Here is a 17,139-nt window from a genome sequence, read left to right on the forward strand (position 1 = left end):
ACCACAGCGTCTCACAGGAACTGTGGTTCAGATTAAAAGGAAGCTTTAAAACTAGTTATTAAAGAATAAAACCTCTAAAAGTAGAGATTAGTAGTGAAGACGTGTTTCAGAACAGAATGTACAATAGAGACGGATCGGCCGTTTACTGTTAAAGAAACTATTTACAGGTTCAAGGTTCAAATCCCAAACTGTTTTTCTTTCACATATTTTGACCTGAGTGAAGATGGAACCTTCAGCTTCAGTCCCTGATGAGTTTATGACGGACCGAGTCTCCGGTTCTAAGAGGAACCCTCTGCTCCTGAAAACCTTCTACTAGAACTCCTCCAACAACAGCTGAGGACCTTTGAATCAGGAGAGAACGCTCGTCTGAACGACATCAAACACACCTGTTAATGCTGCAGGTTATTAATACTATTATTATTATTAATAAGGTGTTTTCAGGTGCGTTCAGGTGCAGCAGAGGGATAACAGTTTTTCTCAGTGATCCCATGTTTACGTATTAATAATATTATTGCTATGTTGGGTTGTGATAACTGGGCTGAGCTGTTCTCAGGTCAGAAACATGTAAAAGAATTGAAACGTTCGTGTTGGTTGGTCAGTGACTCTGTCGCTCCGACACGACGTCCTGCAGCCGCTTCAGCAGAACGTCGGCGCTGCTGCCGTTCTCAGGACACGCCCTCTTACTGGGGGAGTCGCAGGCTGATGACATCATCACGTCCCCCTCCATGGTGAAGGCCCGCTTCCTGCTGGCGCTGCCCTGACGGATCATACGGTTGATGTCGGATAACTCCTGGAGGGAAGAGAGAGAGGGAGGGAGAGAGAGAGTTAAATCACTGTGTTATATTGATCATAATTCATATTTAATACGTGTGTGTGTGCGTGTGTGCGTGCGTGTGTGTGTGTTCTTGCCTTGGACGGGCTGCTGTTGATCCTGTAGGTGAAGGAGTTCGGGGTGAGACAGCCGGCTGAGTTCTTGTGAGGAGAAACGTAGAGAGAGTGTCTCTGAGAGACCCGACGAGGAGAGAGAGGCTGAGAGCGGACCGCCGGGAACGGAGAGAGGGGGGCGTCGGCCTGGAGGAGAGAGCGCACACACACACACACACACACACACACACACACACACACACACACACACACACACACACACACACACACACACACACACACACACACACACACAGTCAGTACCGTCCACTGGTCTGGTTGTACTGGTTCTGATCCGGTGGACCCGTCGTACCCGGTTGTCCTGGACGGCGTAGCGCAGCGCGAAGCTCTTCATCTTCAGGACGAAGACGCCGTTGTAGAACTGGATGAGGTCACCGCGCTCCTCCTCCCCTGATTGGTCGGCTCGGCCCGACACCGGATTGCTTTTCTCTGCAGCTGAAGAGACGAACGGTTTGAAGGTAAACAAACTGAATCCTGTCGGCTTTGTTTGGCGATTAATCGATTTATTGATCCCCTTGTCTGCTCTACACATTAAAGGTTAAAGAAGTAACCGAGAGTAATCAGATTACATTTAAACTGTGATCTTACATTCTCCACCTGAAACAGGATCCACCTCCATGTTCTCATCCGCCACCTGCTCTCTGTGACACAGCAACACACTGCGGTACACCTGAACACACACAGAGAGAGAGAGAGAGAGAGAGAGACAGAGAGAGAGAGAGAGAGAGAGAGAGTGAGTGAGTGAGTGAGTGAGTGAGTGAGAGTGAGTGAGTGAGTGAGTGAGTGAGTGAGTGGTGAGTGAGTGAGTGAGTGAGTGAGTGAGTGAGTTAGTTAGTTAGTTAATCTCATTAATGATTCATTTTCATTACTTGTACTTCACTTGAGTATTTCCTTTATCTGTTACTTAATACTTCTACTCAACTACATCTCAGACAATTGTACTTTTTACTGCACGGCAATTATCTTTATCATTAATGAGGACTTTAAAGTATATTTTTGTACTTTTACTGAAATTACAATACAGTAAAATACACACACACACACACACACACACACACACACACACACACACACACACACACACACACACACACACACACACACACACACACACACACACACACACACACACATTAATCTGCAGAATGAGCACTTTTACTTTCGGTATTTTAAAGTATATTTTGATTATAATACTTTTACTTAACTATAATACAATAATATAATAATAATAATAAATTATAACAATATTCAGGGTTCAGTGTTTACCTCGATGACAGTAAGACATGAGGAGACGGGGATCAAACCTCCAGTTAGAGGACGACCCGTTCTGTGTGTGTGTGTGTGTGTGTGTGTGTGTGTGTGTGTGTGTGTGTGTGTGTGTGTGTGTGTGTGTGTGTGTGTGTGTGTGTCTCTCTCACGTGGCTGCTGGCCTGTGGTTGGCTGCGATAACACTTCATGATGTCGTGGAAGCTGTGAGTCTCTTTGGTGATCTGTGAGGAAGAGACAGGAGTGAAACCTGGTTTCTGTGATCCAGGATCAGAGAGACCTCAGTCCTCTGTCAGGTAGTCCTTTAGTGAACAGATGGTCTCCTTACTTTAGATATGATGTACACGCTGCACAGCAGCAGCTGGTCCAGGTGTCGGTCCCTCATCAGACCGGTACTGTGGACCAGCGAGTTTTCAAAACACGTCCAGATTTTCCCTCGCAGCTCCGATGATACGTCCATCTTCACGCACAAATCCCTGAGACGGACGCTGGCCAGGTGGTACACCTGGAGACGGACACACAGGAGACCGAAGCATGAAATCATTCTGTTCACCTCCTCATGAGGAAATGTTCTCACACTGATCTCCTTCTGACACAAACAACAGAAACAAAACACACTGCAGATATTCTCAGAACAAGAGGAAAGAAATGAAGAAGTCCTGACAAACTCTAAATAAATAATGTCCTTCTGGAACACTGAAGAAGACTCCGCTGGTCTGTAACCTGATTAACAGGTAAAACATGTTTCAGTTTTCAAAAGTCTGCTTTAAGGAATCTGAGTTCAAAGTCAGACTTTCTGACACCAAACGTTACTTTTGTCTGCATGACATGAAACACCATCATAACACTACACGTTGGGGTTTCTAAAGAGGAAAACAAATAAAATAGATTTTGTTCGGACATTTTCCTGCTGACTAGATGTGTGTTGATGGAGTCAGTCAAAGAAAATGAATGTAAACTGTTTAATTAAGTGACAAACATCTTCTTCAAATGTGACGGTAAAATAAAAAACATTACTTTTGGCTCTGAGAAAACAACTTTAAAAACATTTTAAAGACTAAATAACTAATAGAGAAAATAATCAGCAGATTCATCTATAATCAAAATAATCATTTCATGGTTGGTGGATATTATAACTAGTTAATTTAACACAGTCTCTAGTATTATAAATACTTTAATTTAATAACAAAATATTCTTTAAGAAATTATGATTCATACAAAGTCAGGCCAATTTCATTTATAAAGCCAGAATCTTTCTTTAGAGGGATTTTAAAGAGCGGATGTGAAAGATCTGACGCCATCTAGTGGAGAGATTTCAGACAGCAAACAACTAAAAGTCCTCCCGTGTAGAGAAATACAGGAGGCGACGGTTAAAAAAAGAAAAGGTGAATGTGTTAGGTTTGTCTGTTCTGAGCTTCTGTAGATAAATGGATAAACAAAAACAATAAAATGCTCATCTTCAGCCAATTAAACAGTAAAGAAAAGATAATTATTAATATTAAATTCCACTTCTGCCTTTAGATCCCCCAAATGTTTCCCACTGTTCCTTTAAATCTGTGGAACAAACAACAACCCTGATTTATGCTAAGCTACGTCTGATGATGATGATGATGATGGACGTTTGCTACCTTCCTGAAGAACAGAGCGAGGGATCCGGTGCGTCGCGGCCGGCCGGTTCCCGTCTGGGGGTCGGAGGTCGTGGGGGCGGAGCGGCTCGGAGAGGCGGTCAGCAGGAACTGAGCGGTGATCGTACCGGAGGAGTCACACGGCTGAACCGGGATCAGCGTGAAAGTGCGGTCGTTGTTCCCACCTGGAAACACACACACACACAAACACACACACACACACTTAAGTGTGATTACATGTTTGTACTTTATTCTGCTTCTGACGTCTTCCACTCAAAAGAGAAAACCTCCATTTATCTGGCAGCGGTCCAAACTACATACAGTATTTATCTCAATATAAATGACTTTCTAAAAAGCTTTGGCGACTGAGGAGATGTTGAAGATGTTTCGTGGGTGTCATGTGATCTGATGGGCGTCATCTCTGCCGTGGTGTACCTTGCAGCGGGATGCTGAGGACGGTGGTCTGGGCGCCCTGAGCTCCGATCCTCAGGGTGCTGCTGGTGCCGAACGTCAACCTTTTGGCGGGCGACGTCATCGGGCTGCTGGGGATCACGCCCAAAGATCGGGAAGGAGGGTCATCGCCGAACAGACGGCGTTTAGCGCTGCCAGCTGCCGGGGAGCTGTACCGGTCGTGGACCGACAACGGAGACGGAGGAACGTCTAGAAGAAGGAAACAGACGAGAAGGTTCATTATAGACAGAATGAGGCCAAAGCTTCATGTGTTAAAGCTGCATTCTCTCTGCTGTCCAGCAGGGGGCGACTCCTCTGGTTGTATAGAAGTCTATGAGAAAATGACTCTACTTCTCTCTTGATTTATTCCCTCAGTAAACATTGTAAACATGAGTTTATGGTCTCAATCTCTAGTTTCAAGTCTTCTTCAATACAGCATGATGTTCATTTAGTAAATGATGCTCCATTTAGAGTCAAACAGACCATAAAGCAGGGGATGCTTTAGGGCGGGGCTACACACTGATTGACAGGTCGACACCAGAGACGTATACGGCGTCTCTACGTCACTCCTCCTCACTCCATATATGGTCACTTCCTGTTCACTGGTTGATAAAAAAACAAGGTGGCGACGGCCAAATCGGCAATCTCAAGGATTCAAAACGTCACAAACCAGCGAGACGTCACCATGACTACGTCCACCTCTTATAGAACAGGGTTATTCAATTCATATTAAACTAGGTCCATATAAATATAAATATATAGAAGTAGCCTAGCAGTTGTATCAATTTATGTATGTAGTCAACAACTGACTGTCAAATCAAATAAAGACAGTTCAACTGAATTATATCTCAACAATATTTATACTTAACTTATATATAATAAATACTTTAATAATAAATAAATGTTCTTCTCTCACTTGGGATGCATTTAAGAATAAATGACATAACAGAAAGCTTAAAAAAATATATAGTTCTTAAAATAAAGTACTTCATTTTAGAAGAATGAATCTTTCTGAATTGTCCTGCAGCTTTAAATTCGTGACGAGACATAAAGACACCATTGTGGTCCGATTATTACCTTTATTATTATTATTATTATTATTATGGACCCGTTATATTCAGTCCATGATCCTAGACCACGATGTCACCACACACACCGTGTACAGAAGCACCTGAACACACCTTTACGAGCGCTGCCCAGACCGGATCTGAACTCCCTGATGCGGGGGTGGATGATGGGGGAGAGGGCGACCAGAGGCAGGAGAGACTGACCCACAACGCCAGAACCAGGACCAGCACCCGTGTCCAGACTGGAGGGGAAATTCACCTGGAGACAGAGAGAGAGAGAGAGACAGAGAGAGAGACAGAGAGAGAGAATGAAGACAGAAGTGAAGAGTTCATGCTCTGAGCTTCAGTGAGCGTCATCAGCTGATTCTGAGGACATCACGATGCATTCAAGGAACACAAAATATCACAACTGTGCTGAAAACACTCACGATTGGGAAGTCAGACGTGAGGACTGTTTTAAACAAACTGTGTTCATTGTCTTTAATTAGCTTCAGTTTGATCCAGACGGCGTTTGGAGTGTTTCCCTACATAATATAAATATATATCTGTGTGTGTGTGTGTGTGTGTGTGTGTGTGCTGACCTCCTCCACCGTGGGGACCTTGTTCCCAGCAGCCTGCAAGGCGCTCCACAGGGCAGAGTCTGCGCTCCACGCTCTGCTCTCCAGAACCTGCTCCTCGATGAGGTTCAGATGCTTCACCATGTCTCTGGACAGGCCTTCCTCTGAGCGGATGAACACCTCGATCACCTACACACACACACACACACACAAACCACACACAATAAAATCAGTTCTATTCACACACTAAATATTCTGATGGAGAACATAGAAGGAGGCGGAGCTTTGCCTTAGGAGACAAACTAAAGAGAGAAAGACTCAGCTGGACATCTTATTACTGATTACGTTTACATGCAAATCTTATTCTGAATGTGCTGTAAACATTCTGTTGTGTGTGTGTGTGTGTGTGTGTGTGTGTGTGTGTGTGTGTGTGTGTGTGTGTGTGAGAGACCTTGAAGAAGTAGAATGGGGTCAGTTTGAAGATGTTGATGATCCAGGGGAAGGTTCTCTGGGAGCTGTAGGAGAACAACACCACCTCCAGACAACACGCCATCAGGGAACAGTGGAAGATATCCTGCTCCAATAACACCTAACACACACACACACAAACACACACACACACACTTATATTTACTTACAGTACAACCAAACATGTCTTCATGAGGCAGCAAACAAGCCATCACAAACATCTGGAGACATCGAATGAAATGAGAGAATTTTCTTTTGATTTTCAATAATGAGAAAGTTTTTAGAATTTCTGTTTTTAGAGTTTTGGGGAATTTTAATGAACTTTGATATCAAATATTTACTGTAGAGAAATAAACATTAAGACATTATAGTATATGTGACAAAGCCTCAAGAGAAAGAGCTCTTAACCACATGTGGGTGAAACAAGAAGAATGAAAAGATGAAGCTTAGATTAGAAGCTTTTATTCAGTGTTTCTTTCTTACACTCATGTCTTTGCCGTGCAGACGTTTGGTCTCCTGAACCAGGACGTTCTCCAGGATCTTGTAGTAGAGGATCTCAGCCAGCTTCAGACGGTTCTCTGCAAAGTCTGGAAACAAAATGTTGATTTATACGAACGGCAGAGATTCTGACTGCTGTTAACATGATGTCACACACATTCAACCAATCTGTGTTTAAATCAACAGGAGGAGAGCTAGTAACGTTAGCAGCACCGCTAACGGCTAACGAACGGAGGTTCAGTTCAGTTACATTATGATGCGTTCAGGCTCTGTTCAGTGAAAATGAGTATAGGTTGAAGGTTAATTATAACGTTATCATGATGTGTTCACATGTAATCTGTAAAATGTAGTGTTGGTGATGAACTAGAATAAATCCAGTAGTTTGAAGGAGATGTTTTCACATTAATATAAAATAGATATTAGAGATGAATTATGATGTTTAATTTCCTAACACTAGCTCTAAGCAGATTATTATACGTCATTAAAACTAATAATGAAGAGATCTGTTTTAAATCAATAAAAATACAATCTTTTATTTCCTTATCATTCGAATTTTGTGTTTTTATGCATAAACACTATAAAATACAATAAAGTAAAAAGAAAACATTCAGAATGTTTGACAGTTAACACTGACCAGCTGTTATAACAAAACAAAAACGATCTATATCTGCCAATATGGATCATCAATGATCAGTAATTAGTATCGGCTGCAAAAAAACGTGATCAGAGATCTAAAAGTTTTATTTGATCCTTTTTTTTTAAATCTGAGATACGATTATTTAATTCAAAATTCACCCTCTTTGTGCTTTTGTGTGTGTTGTACCTATATGCGAGCCGGGCATGTCCTCTGAGTCGTTGGTGTAATGTTCTTTGAAGGTTTGTCCCAGTGTCTTCACTCTGGCCAGTATGGACTCTGTGGGATTTCTGGAGCAGGACCTTCAATAAGAGCAGAGGACACACAGTTAGTATACAGAGAATAGTGTGTGTGTGTGTGTGTGTGTGTGTGTGTGTGTGTGTGTGTGTGTGTGTGTGTGTGTGTGTGCACGCACACACACACGTCTTTATTTGTAGTTCTACACTAATGTCACATGACAGAATCCTTTAATCAACATCTTAAAGGAAGCGTGAGGATTAAGAGCAGTGAGATGATCACCTGTCCATGGCCGACCAACCAGCCAGACCTGCCGGACCAAACTGCCCCAGGAAGGAAGGATGGAAGCTAAGCTAAGCTAGCTAAGCTAACCCAGCTAGGACCTGAGGCTACTCCACTACCCAGCATGCTCCTGGCTGTCTGATGCCCGGTCACAGGTCAGTGACCTGGTCGGTGACTGTCACAGAGACCTGGATCCATGGTGGTCCAGGATCAAGCTGCAGTTAACGGGCTGAGCTGGACTCTGTGTTTACATCATGATGCTCTAACACTGTTTACTCATGTTGAGTTTTTAATGTGAAGATGTCGGCCGTATTATCTGATCAGAGAATTGTTGTTGCTATTTACATTCCTTATGATTCCAAAAATGCACAACAGGAATGTTCTACTGGTTTTGTTTTGTTCCATTTGTCCTGTGTTTGTTGTGTTACAGATGGTGTTGTGTCCCTGTGTTGCATAATGATAATAACTCTGTTGGTCCAGTGATATTTGATATTTGAGCGATGAGGAGACAGACGGAGGATCTGACCTGAAGATCTGCATCAGGTGGTCGCTGGGCGCCGTCCTCAGCCCCCCCACCATGCTCTGCAGCCGGCTGACGCTCTGCGTTGCCGAGGAGACGGGCGTAACGAGCAGGTCCTTCTCCTTCAGGTAGACCCGCCCCGTCAGAGGGGTGGAGGGGGCGAGAGAGCCCGACTGCAGAGAGAGAGAGAGAGAGAGAGAGAGAGAGAGAGAGTTTATATTTATGTTATATATTTACATACATTTATATTCATCTCTATCAACAGGATTTTTCTGTTCTTCATATAATGATGAACATTTACACTTTAAACACAATGTGATAAATGTTTTGATCATGACCACACCAGGAAAAACTCAGTGCCCCCTAGTGGACAGAAAAAGCAATTGGTACCAAAAGGTTTAACAATTATTGTTTTTTGATTATTAACCAGAATATGTTCAGTAGGCCTGTAGCTGATGAACTAAAATATTCATGATTATCATCACCAACTGTTTCCTGTTACTTTGTTGTAGACATCTATCTATAAAAACACAAACTTCAAATGATTAAAGGAAATATAATACTGTATTTTTATTGATTAACAAATCTCATCATTAGTAGTTTTAATGATGTATTACAATCTGCTTAGTGTGTGTGTGTGTGTGTGTGTGTGTACCTTCTCTACGTGTTGTTGCAGCTGGCTCTGAGCGTTCGTCTGACTGGCTGACGGTTCCTGAACGATTTTCCTCGGAGTCCCGATTTCCTCGTCGGCATCGGCTCCCAGAAACACTCGCTCATCGAAATCTCCCACCGTCAACACGTACTCCTCATACTCCCTGTTTATGGCTTTACTGTATGCCACACACACACACACACACACACACACACACACACACACTATCTGTATTAACAATTTAATTCAGCAGCACAGATGAGGAGACAGAGGGAGAGAAATCAGGACAGCACCCCTGAATATGACCTCCGACCTCTGATCAGCTTACTTGTTATCAATGAAGCTCTGAGGATCCAACAGTTCTGTCAAATGATCCTCGTTGCCTTTCAGGATCTGATCAGGAAAAAAAAAAGAAGAGATAAACAGAAACAAACTAAGAGTTTACGATAACGAGTAGATGAAAAGTAGCAAGTTTACTCACAAAAACTGGGTTGGAAATCATCAAAAAAAAACACAAGTAAAGGGAGGAATAAAGAATGTGTGTGTGTGTGTCTGTCTGTCTGTCTGTCTGTCTGTCTGTCTGCGTGTGTGTGTACCTGTTTGTGGAACAGCTTCTGGATGTACGGTTTGAAGTAGTGCTGTTTGATGCCTTTGGCCTCCACCACCAGCCCGTCATGCAGCTCACACAACCGCTCCAACACACACGGAGGAGGCTCGTCTGGAGAAACATGGCCGTCAGCGCGGTACAGAGCCGGCAGACCTACACACACACACAAGTTTATCACCAACACTACATTTTACCCGTTATAACTTTATAATTTACCTTCAACCAACACTCATTTTCACTGAACAGAGCCTGAACGTATCATAATGTAACTGAACTGAACCTCCGTTCATTAACTGCTAACGTTACTAGCTCTCCTCCTGTTAGCCGTTAGCGGTGCTGCTAACGTTACTAGCTCTCCTCCTGTTAGCGGTGCTGCTAACGTTACTAGCTCTCCTCCTGTTAGCCGTTAGCGGTGCTGCTAACGTTACTAGCTCTTCTCCTGTTAGCGGTGCTGCTAACGTTACTAGCTCTCCTCCTGTTCGTTTAAACACAGGTTGATCTTTGATAATGTTACATTGTAAACAACCAGAGACTAGAAAAGCATAAATGATGTTCTGATCTCATATTTTACTGAATATTGGAGGATAGCGATCGTCAGTAAAACTTTATTTACACTGTGATGGTTAAACTGTGTAGTTAATCTGAGGTTCACATGAGTGAAGAACCGTGAGAGGGATCAGAACTGATCAGGGATCAGCAACGGTCTGTTACATCACTAGAGATGTGTCGGAGGTAGATGTATTTAAATTCACAGGAACACTCTGTAAACATGAAGGCTTACCTTAATATCTACAGCTGACTCTGTTCAGATGTTACATCTGCTTTCAAAAAACAAAACACACCTACACCCACACACACACACACACACACACCTCTGAAGGTGGGGTTGATGAGGTCCTTCCTGTTGGCGCAGAGCAACGCGTTGCCGAACACCAGGTCCAGACAGCAGAGCAGCAGGTGGTACGAGTTCACCAGGTCGTCGCCGATCATACGGAAGTTACCTTCACAAACACACTTCATGTTTCACACAGAGAACAGCTGCTTCCTTATTGACCAGTATTAGACAGAACATTAATCTGAAACTCTTTTGATAATTGATTTTTGTTTGCCGATTCCAGAACAAGAACACAGTCGTTTGTTTCTTTATTCTCCTAAACCTCAAGAGGACAATCAAACTAAATGAAGGGTGACCAAAGACACAACGAGTGAAACGCCATAAACCAACCTCCACTACAGAGAGGAGGATTCATCATTAACTACAAACTCATATCTCATACTCATAAACTACTTTATTACCTTAAAACAAACCCTGTAAAGACAGAGGTCCAGTATTTAATGTATTATAAGGAAACACAGGTTGAATATCCTGTAAACTATTTGATTTGGCTGCTAAATATTTACTCACGTAGATATTTAAGACTTCCTGTTTCTAAAGTATCAAGACAAAATGATCGCCAATTAGCACAATCTGATCCTAACTAATCAATAACAAAAACATTAACTGGAGGCTTAAAGTGGTTCATTTAGTCCTCAACGCAAACTAAAGAACTACAGAAGAGACCTCGTAAAGTTGTAACTGTTGGTTTTGATTCTTGGTACCTTTGGTGTAGACGAACAGAGTCCAGCAGAACTTGAACACATCGCTGATGTGACACGGCAGACGCCTGCAGAGCCAAAGAGAGAGCGCACACGCACACAGTTAGAATGGGCTGAGAGAGAGAGTGTGTGTGTGTGTGTGTGTGTGTGTGTGTGTGTGTGTGTGTGTGTGTGTGTGTGTGTGTGTGTGTGTGTGTGTGTGTGTGCGTGCGTGCGTGACGTGCCTGTGCTTCCTGCTGCGTGGTTGCCGTGGCCGCTCCCCCCCCTGCGGGTTCTGAAACATGTCCATGAAGATGGGCTCGAACTTGCGGAAGATGACGGTGGAAACCTCAAAGTTGCGCTCCAGACGCTCCATGCGCAGCCGGAAGTCCTGAGGGAGGTTGGACATGTCGGCCCACTTCCTCATCTTAGAGAAGAACTGGATCAGACTGGGAGGACGGGGACGGAGGTGCCAGGAGACAAAAAAGGCAATAAAATAATAACATGAATATGATGAACAAAGTCTTTCTACTAACAAACGTTCTGTAGTTTAGAAGACGGAGACAGATTCTCCTCAGCAGGATCAATGGTTTGATGTCATACAGGAAGGACAATGGAAAGACTGACTGGTGTGTGAAGCTTGAGGGAAGATCAGCTTTACCTAGAGGACATATAAGGACACTGGCTCACATTTAAGTGTAAGGCAGCTACTGGAAAATCATTTCTTCATTTGTTCTTGTGGCTCTCATGTTTGTTTGTTTGCTTCTTTGTATTCTTTCTTTCTTTGTTTACACTCTGGTCAACATAATAAATAAAATAAATAAAAAACTAAAGTGGAAAAAAAAAAGATGGAGACAAAGATCCTCTGAGCAACAGTTGAGCTGCTTCAGTGTCGGGAGTTTGGGGCTAAATTTCAGAAAGAGGCTGCGTTAAAAGTGGTAACATAGTAACATTTAGAACATCTGACAGAAGAGATCATTGCTCAGGACGGGGGTGAAAAGTGTATTTATATTTTCATATCTTTGTTTTTAACGCATGCGTGGAATCAGCGATAATGATCATCATCATCATTCACCAGATGTGTTTTCACTTTGTTTAACTTCAGCAGAGACTGACCTGAGTTTGGCCGTGCGAAGGATCCTGGTGAGGGAGACGCAGTTCCCCTCCATTAACCCTTTACCCACCGTGGGGGTGGAGCCCTTCCTGCAGGCTGCATACAGAGAGCAGGCCAACCAGTGCACCACGTCGCCCTGCACAGACACAGCAACACATGTACACGCTACCGTCAGTCTCAATGATAGTAATAATAATAATGATAATAATAATGATGCATGAACAGAGAGCCAACCAGTTACTCGTCACCTTTAACCCACAAACACAAACGTCTGCACATCAACAGGAGAGAGAAACGCTGCAAACAGCAGCACCAAAGACACAGTGAGAAATCATCTCAACATAAGGTTTATTATTTCTAAAATCATTTCTTAAATCGTACATTTAGGATTTAATTAAACTTAAATACAGCTGGCTGTTTTTAGAGATGAGCCACATGATCAATGATCAACAATGTCAGCCTTCAGAACATGATCAGCGTTTGTCTGAGGGGATATGATTCAACGTCATCTTAATGACGTTTTTATGTCACCTTTGATACAATGTTCATTTATTAGTCAAGTGACAGAAAATATTTCAATAACTGATGAATCGTTTGTGAAAATACAAATCATTTGCTGATGCCAGCTTCTTAAATCTGATCTGCTTCCTGCTGTTTTGTTTTGTCTATCATTATTTCTGCTATTACTACTGTCTGTCTGTCTGTGTGTCTGTCTGTCTGTCTGTCTGTCTGTCTGTGTGTCTGTCTGTGTCTGTCTGTCTGTCTGCTCTGTCTGTCTGTCTGTCTCTGTCTCTCATTCTTTCTGACCTGGTTTGTTCGACTCACGTTCACCTATAATGTGACAATATATATGTAACAAATACACATTTTAAATCATTCTTTAAAAAGACATTACTGTCCTCTAGTGACATCACTACGTCACTAGAGGACACCACTACGTCACTAGAGGACACCACTACGTCACTAGAGGACACCACTACGTCACTAGAGTCGTCTCTCTACGTCACTAGAGGACACCTACGTACACCACTACGTCACTAGAGGACAATCACTACGTCACTAGAGGACATCACTACGTCACTAGAGGAGGACATCTCTACGTCACTAGAGGACACCACTACGTCACTAGAGGACACCACTACGTCACTAGAGGACACCACTACGTCACTAGAGGACACCTCTACGTCACTAGAGGACACCACTACGTCACTAGAGGACACAACTACGTCACTAGAGCCGTCTCTACGTCACTAGAGGACACCACTACGTCACTAGGGCCGTCTCTACGTCACTAGAGGACACCACGTACTAGAGGACGTCACTCAGAGAGGACACCACTACGTCACTAGAGTCGTCTCTACGTCACTAGAGGACACCACTACGTCACTAGAGTCGTCTCTACGTCACTAGAGGACACCACTACGTCACTAGAGGACACCACTACGTCACTAGAGCCGTCTCTACATCACTAGAGGACACCACTACGTCACTAGAGTCGTCTCTACGTCACTAGAGGACACCACTACGTCACTAGGCCGTCTCTACGTCACTAGAGGACACCACTACGTCACTAGGCCGTCTCTACGTCACTAGAGGACACCACTACGTCACTAGAGGACTACGTCACTAGAGGACGTCTACGTCACTAGAGGACGTCTCTACGTCACTAGGCGGTCTCTACGTCACTAGAGTCGTCTCTACGTCACTAGAGTCATCTCTACGTCACTAGAGGACACCACTATGTCACTAGAGGTCGTCTCTACGTCACTAGAGGACACCACTACGTCACTAGGCCGTCTCTACGAGGACACCACTACGTCACTAGAGTCGGACACCACTCTCTACGTCACTAGGGACGTCTCTACGTCACTAGAGGACAGAGGACACCACTACGTCACTAGTCGTCACTAGAGGACTACGTCTCTACGTCACTAGAGGACACCACTACGTCACTAGGCCGTCTCTACGTCACTAGAGGACACCACTACGTCACTAGAGGACGTCTCTACGTCACTAGAGGACCGTCTCTACTACGTCAGAGGACGTCTCGTCACTAGGCCGTCTCTACGTCACTAGAGGACGTCTCTACGTCACTAGAGGACACCACTACGTCACTAGAGGACGTCTCTACGTCACTAGAGGACACGTCTCTACGTCACTAGAGGACTACGTCACTAGGCGTCACTAGAGGTCTCTACGTCACTAGAGGACCGTCTCTACGTCACTAGAGGACGTCTCTACGTCACTAGAGGTGGTACACCTCTACGTCACTAGAGGACACCACTACGTCACTAGAGGACACCTCTACGTCACTAGAGGACACCTCTACGTCACTAGGCCGTCTCTACGTCACTAGGACCGTCTCTACGTCACTAGAGGACACCACTACGTCACTAGAGGACACCACTACGTCACTAGGGACGTCTCTACGTCACTAGAGGACGTCTCTACGTCACTAGGCCGTCTCTACGTCACTAGAGGACGTCACTAGGACCGTCTCTACGTCACTAGGGACGTCTCTACGTCACTAGAGTCGTCACTAGAGGACATCTCTACGTCACTAGAGGACACCACTACGTCACTAGAGGACATCTCTACGTCACTAGAGGACACCTCTACGTCACTAGGCCGTCTCTACGTCACTAGAGGACACCTCTACGTCACTAGAGGACACCACTACGTCACTAGGGCCGTCTCTACGTCACTAGGCCGTCTCTACGTCACTAGAGGACGTCTCTACGTCACTAGAGGACGTCTCTACGTCACTAGAGGACACCACTACGTCACTAGGCCGTCTCTACGTCACTAGAGGACACCACTACGTCACCAGAGGACGTCTCTACGTCACTAGGACCGCCTCTACGTCACTAGAGGACACCTCTACGTCACCAGGCCGTCTCTACACTAGAGGACGCCTCCACGTCACCGGGCCGTCTCTACGTCACTAGAGGACGCCTCCACGTCACCGCCGTCTCTACGTCACTAGAGGACGCCTCCACGTCACCGGGCCGTCTCTACGTCACCAGGCCGTCTCTACGTCACTAGAGGACACCACTACGTCTCTACGTCACCTCCAGCGTGTAGGTGGCCCTCATGCCGCAGAAGGCCGTGAGGGCCTCGGAGGCCGTGCCCTCGTCCATGTTGAGCTCCTGGCACAGGCCGTCCAGACTCCTCCGCGCCGCGCCGGCCTCCTCTCCCCGCATGCTGCTCCTGTCTGCGGGACTACAACACCGACTACAACCCCGACACTTCCGCACCGACGCCCACAATGCAGCGCGGTGGCGGGAAAACAAGCCGCGTCTGGACCAATCGGAAGCGAGGAGCGGGCTCTGTTGTGTACAAGAATGGAAGCACGTGATTGGCTCATTCTCAGACACGTGGTTGGTGACGTCCAATCAGAGGAGCGCAGAGGAGCGGCAGGTTTGAAGCTCAGTGCTCCCTGTTCTCCCTGTTCTCCAGTGTGCACACACGTTCTCCCTGTTCTCCAGTGTGCACACACGTTCTCCCTGTTCTCCAGTGTGCACACATGTTCTCCCTGTTCTCCAGTGTGCACACACGTTCTCCCTGTTCTCCAGTGTGCACACACGTTCTCCCTGTTCTCCCTGTTCTCCAGTGTGCACACACGTTCTCCCTGTTCTCCAGTGTGCACACATGTTCTCCCTGTTCTCCAGTGTGCACACATGTTCTCCCTGTTCTCCATGTTCTCCCTGTTCTCCAGTGTGCACACACGTTCTCCATGTTCTCCAGTGTGCACACACGTTCTCCATGTTCTCCCTGCTCACTCTGTCTGCAGCAACACAGCCACCAGACCACGGTAAGAACCAGCATGTTCTAATGTTCTATATAGTTCTGCCTTCACTGAGTCCAGAGGAACAGTTCACATCCAAAGGGTTCCTCTGGAAGCTCTGGAAGGTTCTAGAAGGTTCTAGCTCACAGCCCTGAGTTTGTTGCTCTTATTGTATTCATATTAGTTTGTTACACTTATTGTGTTCATATTAGTTTGTTGACTTATTGTGTTCATATTAGTTTGTTGACTTATTGTATTCATATTAGTTTGTTGACTTATTGTATTCATATTAGTTTGTTGACTTATTGTATTCATATTAGTTTGTTGACTTATTGTATTCATATTAGTTTGTTGACTTATTGTATTCATATTAGTTTGTTGCACTTATTGTATTCATATTAGTTTGTTGACTTATTGTATTCATATTAGTTTGTTGCACTTATTGTATTCATATTAGTTTGTTGACTTATTGTATTCATATTAGTTTGTTGACTTATTGTATTCATATTAGTTTGTTGACTTATTGTATTCATATTAGTTTGTTGACTTATTGTATTCATATTAGTTTGTTGACTTATTGTATTCATATTAGTTTGTTGCTCTTATTGTATTCATATTAGTTTGTTGACTTATTGTATTCATATTAGTTTGTTGACTTATTGTATTCATATTAGTTTGTTGACTTATTGTATTCATATTAGTTTGTTGACTTATTGTATTCATATTAGTTTGTTGACTTATTGTATTCATATTAGTTTGTTGACTTATTGTATTCATATTAGTTTGTTACTTATTGTATTCTTTATTGTATTCATATTAGTTTGTTGACTTATTGTATTCATATTAGTTTGTTGA

General features: G+C 44.1%; 1 protein-coding gene across 1 annotated transcript in view; it reads right to left on the reverse strand.

Moving 5' to 3' along the window:
- The window catches only part of rbl1 (retinoblastoma-like 1 (p107)), a 15,993-nt gene extending 225 nt beyond the window's left edge, over positions 1-15,768 (reverse strand). The window contains exons 1-22 of the mRNA XM_054616456.1: positions 15,569-15,768; positions 12,500-12,633; positions 11,629-11,832; positions 11,408-11,472; positions 10,681-10,809; positions 9,798-9,961; positions 9,530-9,594; positions 9,205-9,379; positions 8,556-8,722; positions 7,700-7,812; positions 6,862-6,965; positions 6,362-6,499; positions 5,935-6,099; positions 5,468-5,612; positions 4,272-4,496; positions 3,840-4,021; positions 2,540-2,716; positions 2,364-2,435; positions 1,534-1,615; positions 1,238-1,380; positions 910-1,071; positions 1-790 (exon numbers count right to left, since the gene is read on the reverse strand). The exon at positions 1-790 is cut by the window's left edge and continues 225 nt beyond it. Of these exons, the coding sequence (XP_054472431.1) occupies positions 596-790; positions 910-1,071; positions 1,238-1,380; positions 1,534-1,615; positions 2,364-2,435; positions 2,540-2,716; positions 3,840-4,021; positions 4,272-4,496; positions 5,468-5,612; positions 5,935-6,099; positions 6,362-6,499; positions 6,862-6,965; positions 7,700-7,812; positions 8,556-8,722; positions 9,205-9,379; positions 9,530-9,594; positions 9,798-9,961; positions 10,681-10,809; positions 11,408-11,472; positions 11,629-11,832; positions 12,500-12,633; positions 15,569-15,700 (3,138 nt within the window). The 5' untranslated portion in view covers positions 15,701-15,768 and the 3' untranslated portion in view covers positions 1-595. The remainder of the gene's footprint in view (positions 791-909; positions 1,072-1,237; positions 1,381-1,533; positions 1,616-2,363; positions 2,436-2,539; positions 2,717-3,839; positions 4,022-4,271; positions 4,497-5,467; positions 5,613-5,934; positions 6,100-6,361; positions 6,500-6,861; positions 6,966-7,699; positions 7,813-8,555; positions 8,723-9,204; positions 9,380-9,529; positions 9,595-9,797; positions 9,962-10,680; positions 10,810-11,407; positions 11,473-11,628; positions 11,833-12,499; positions 12,634-15,568) is intronic.
- Between the last annotated feature and the right edge of the window lie 1,371 nt (positions 15,769-17,139).

Source organism: Anoplopoma fimbria, chromosome 17, assembly GCF_027596085.1.
Source record: "Anoplopoma fimbria isolate UVic2021 breed Golden Eagle Sablefish chromosome 17, Afim_UVic_2022, whole genome shotgun sequence".
NCBI classification, from domain to species: Eukaryota; Metazoa; Chordata; class Actinopteri; order Perciformes; family Anoplopomatidae; genus Anoplopoma; species Anoplopoma fimbria.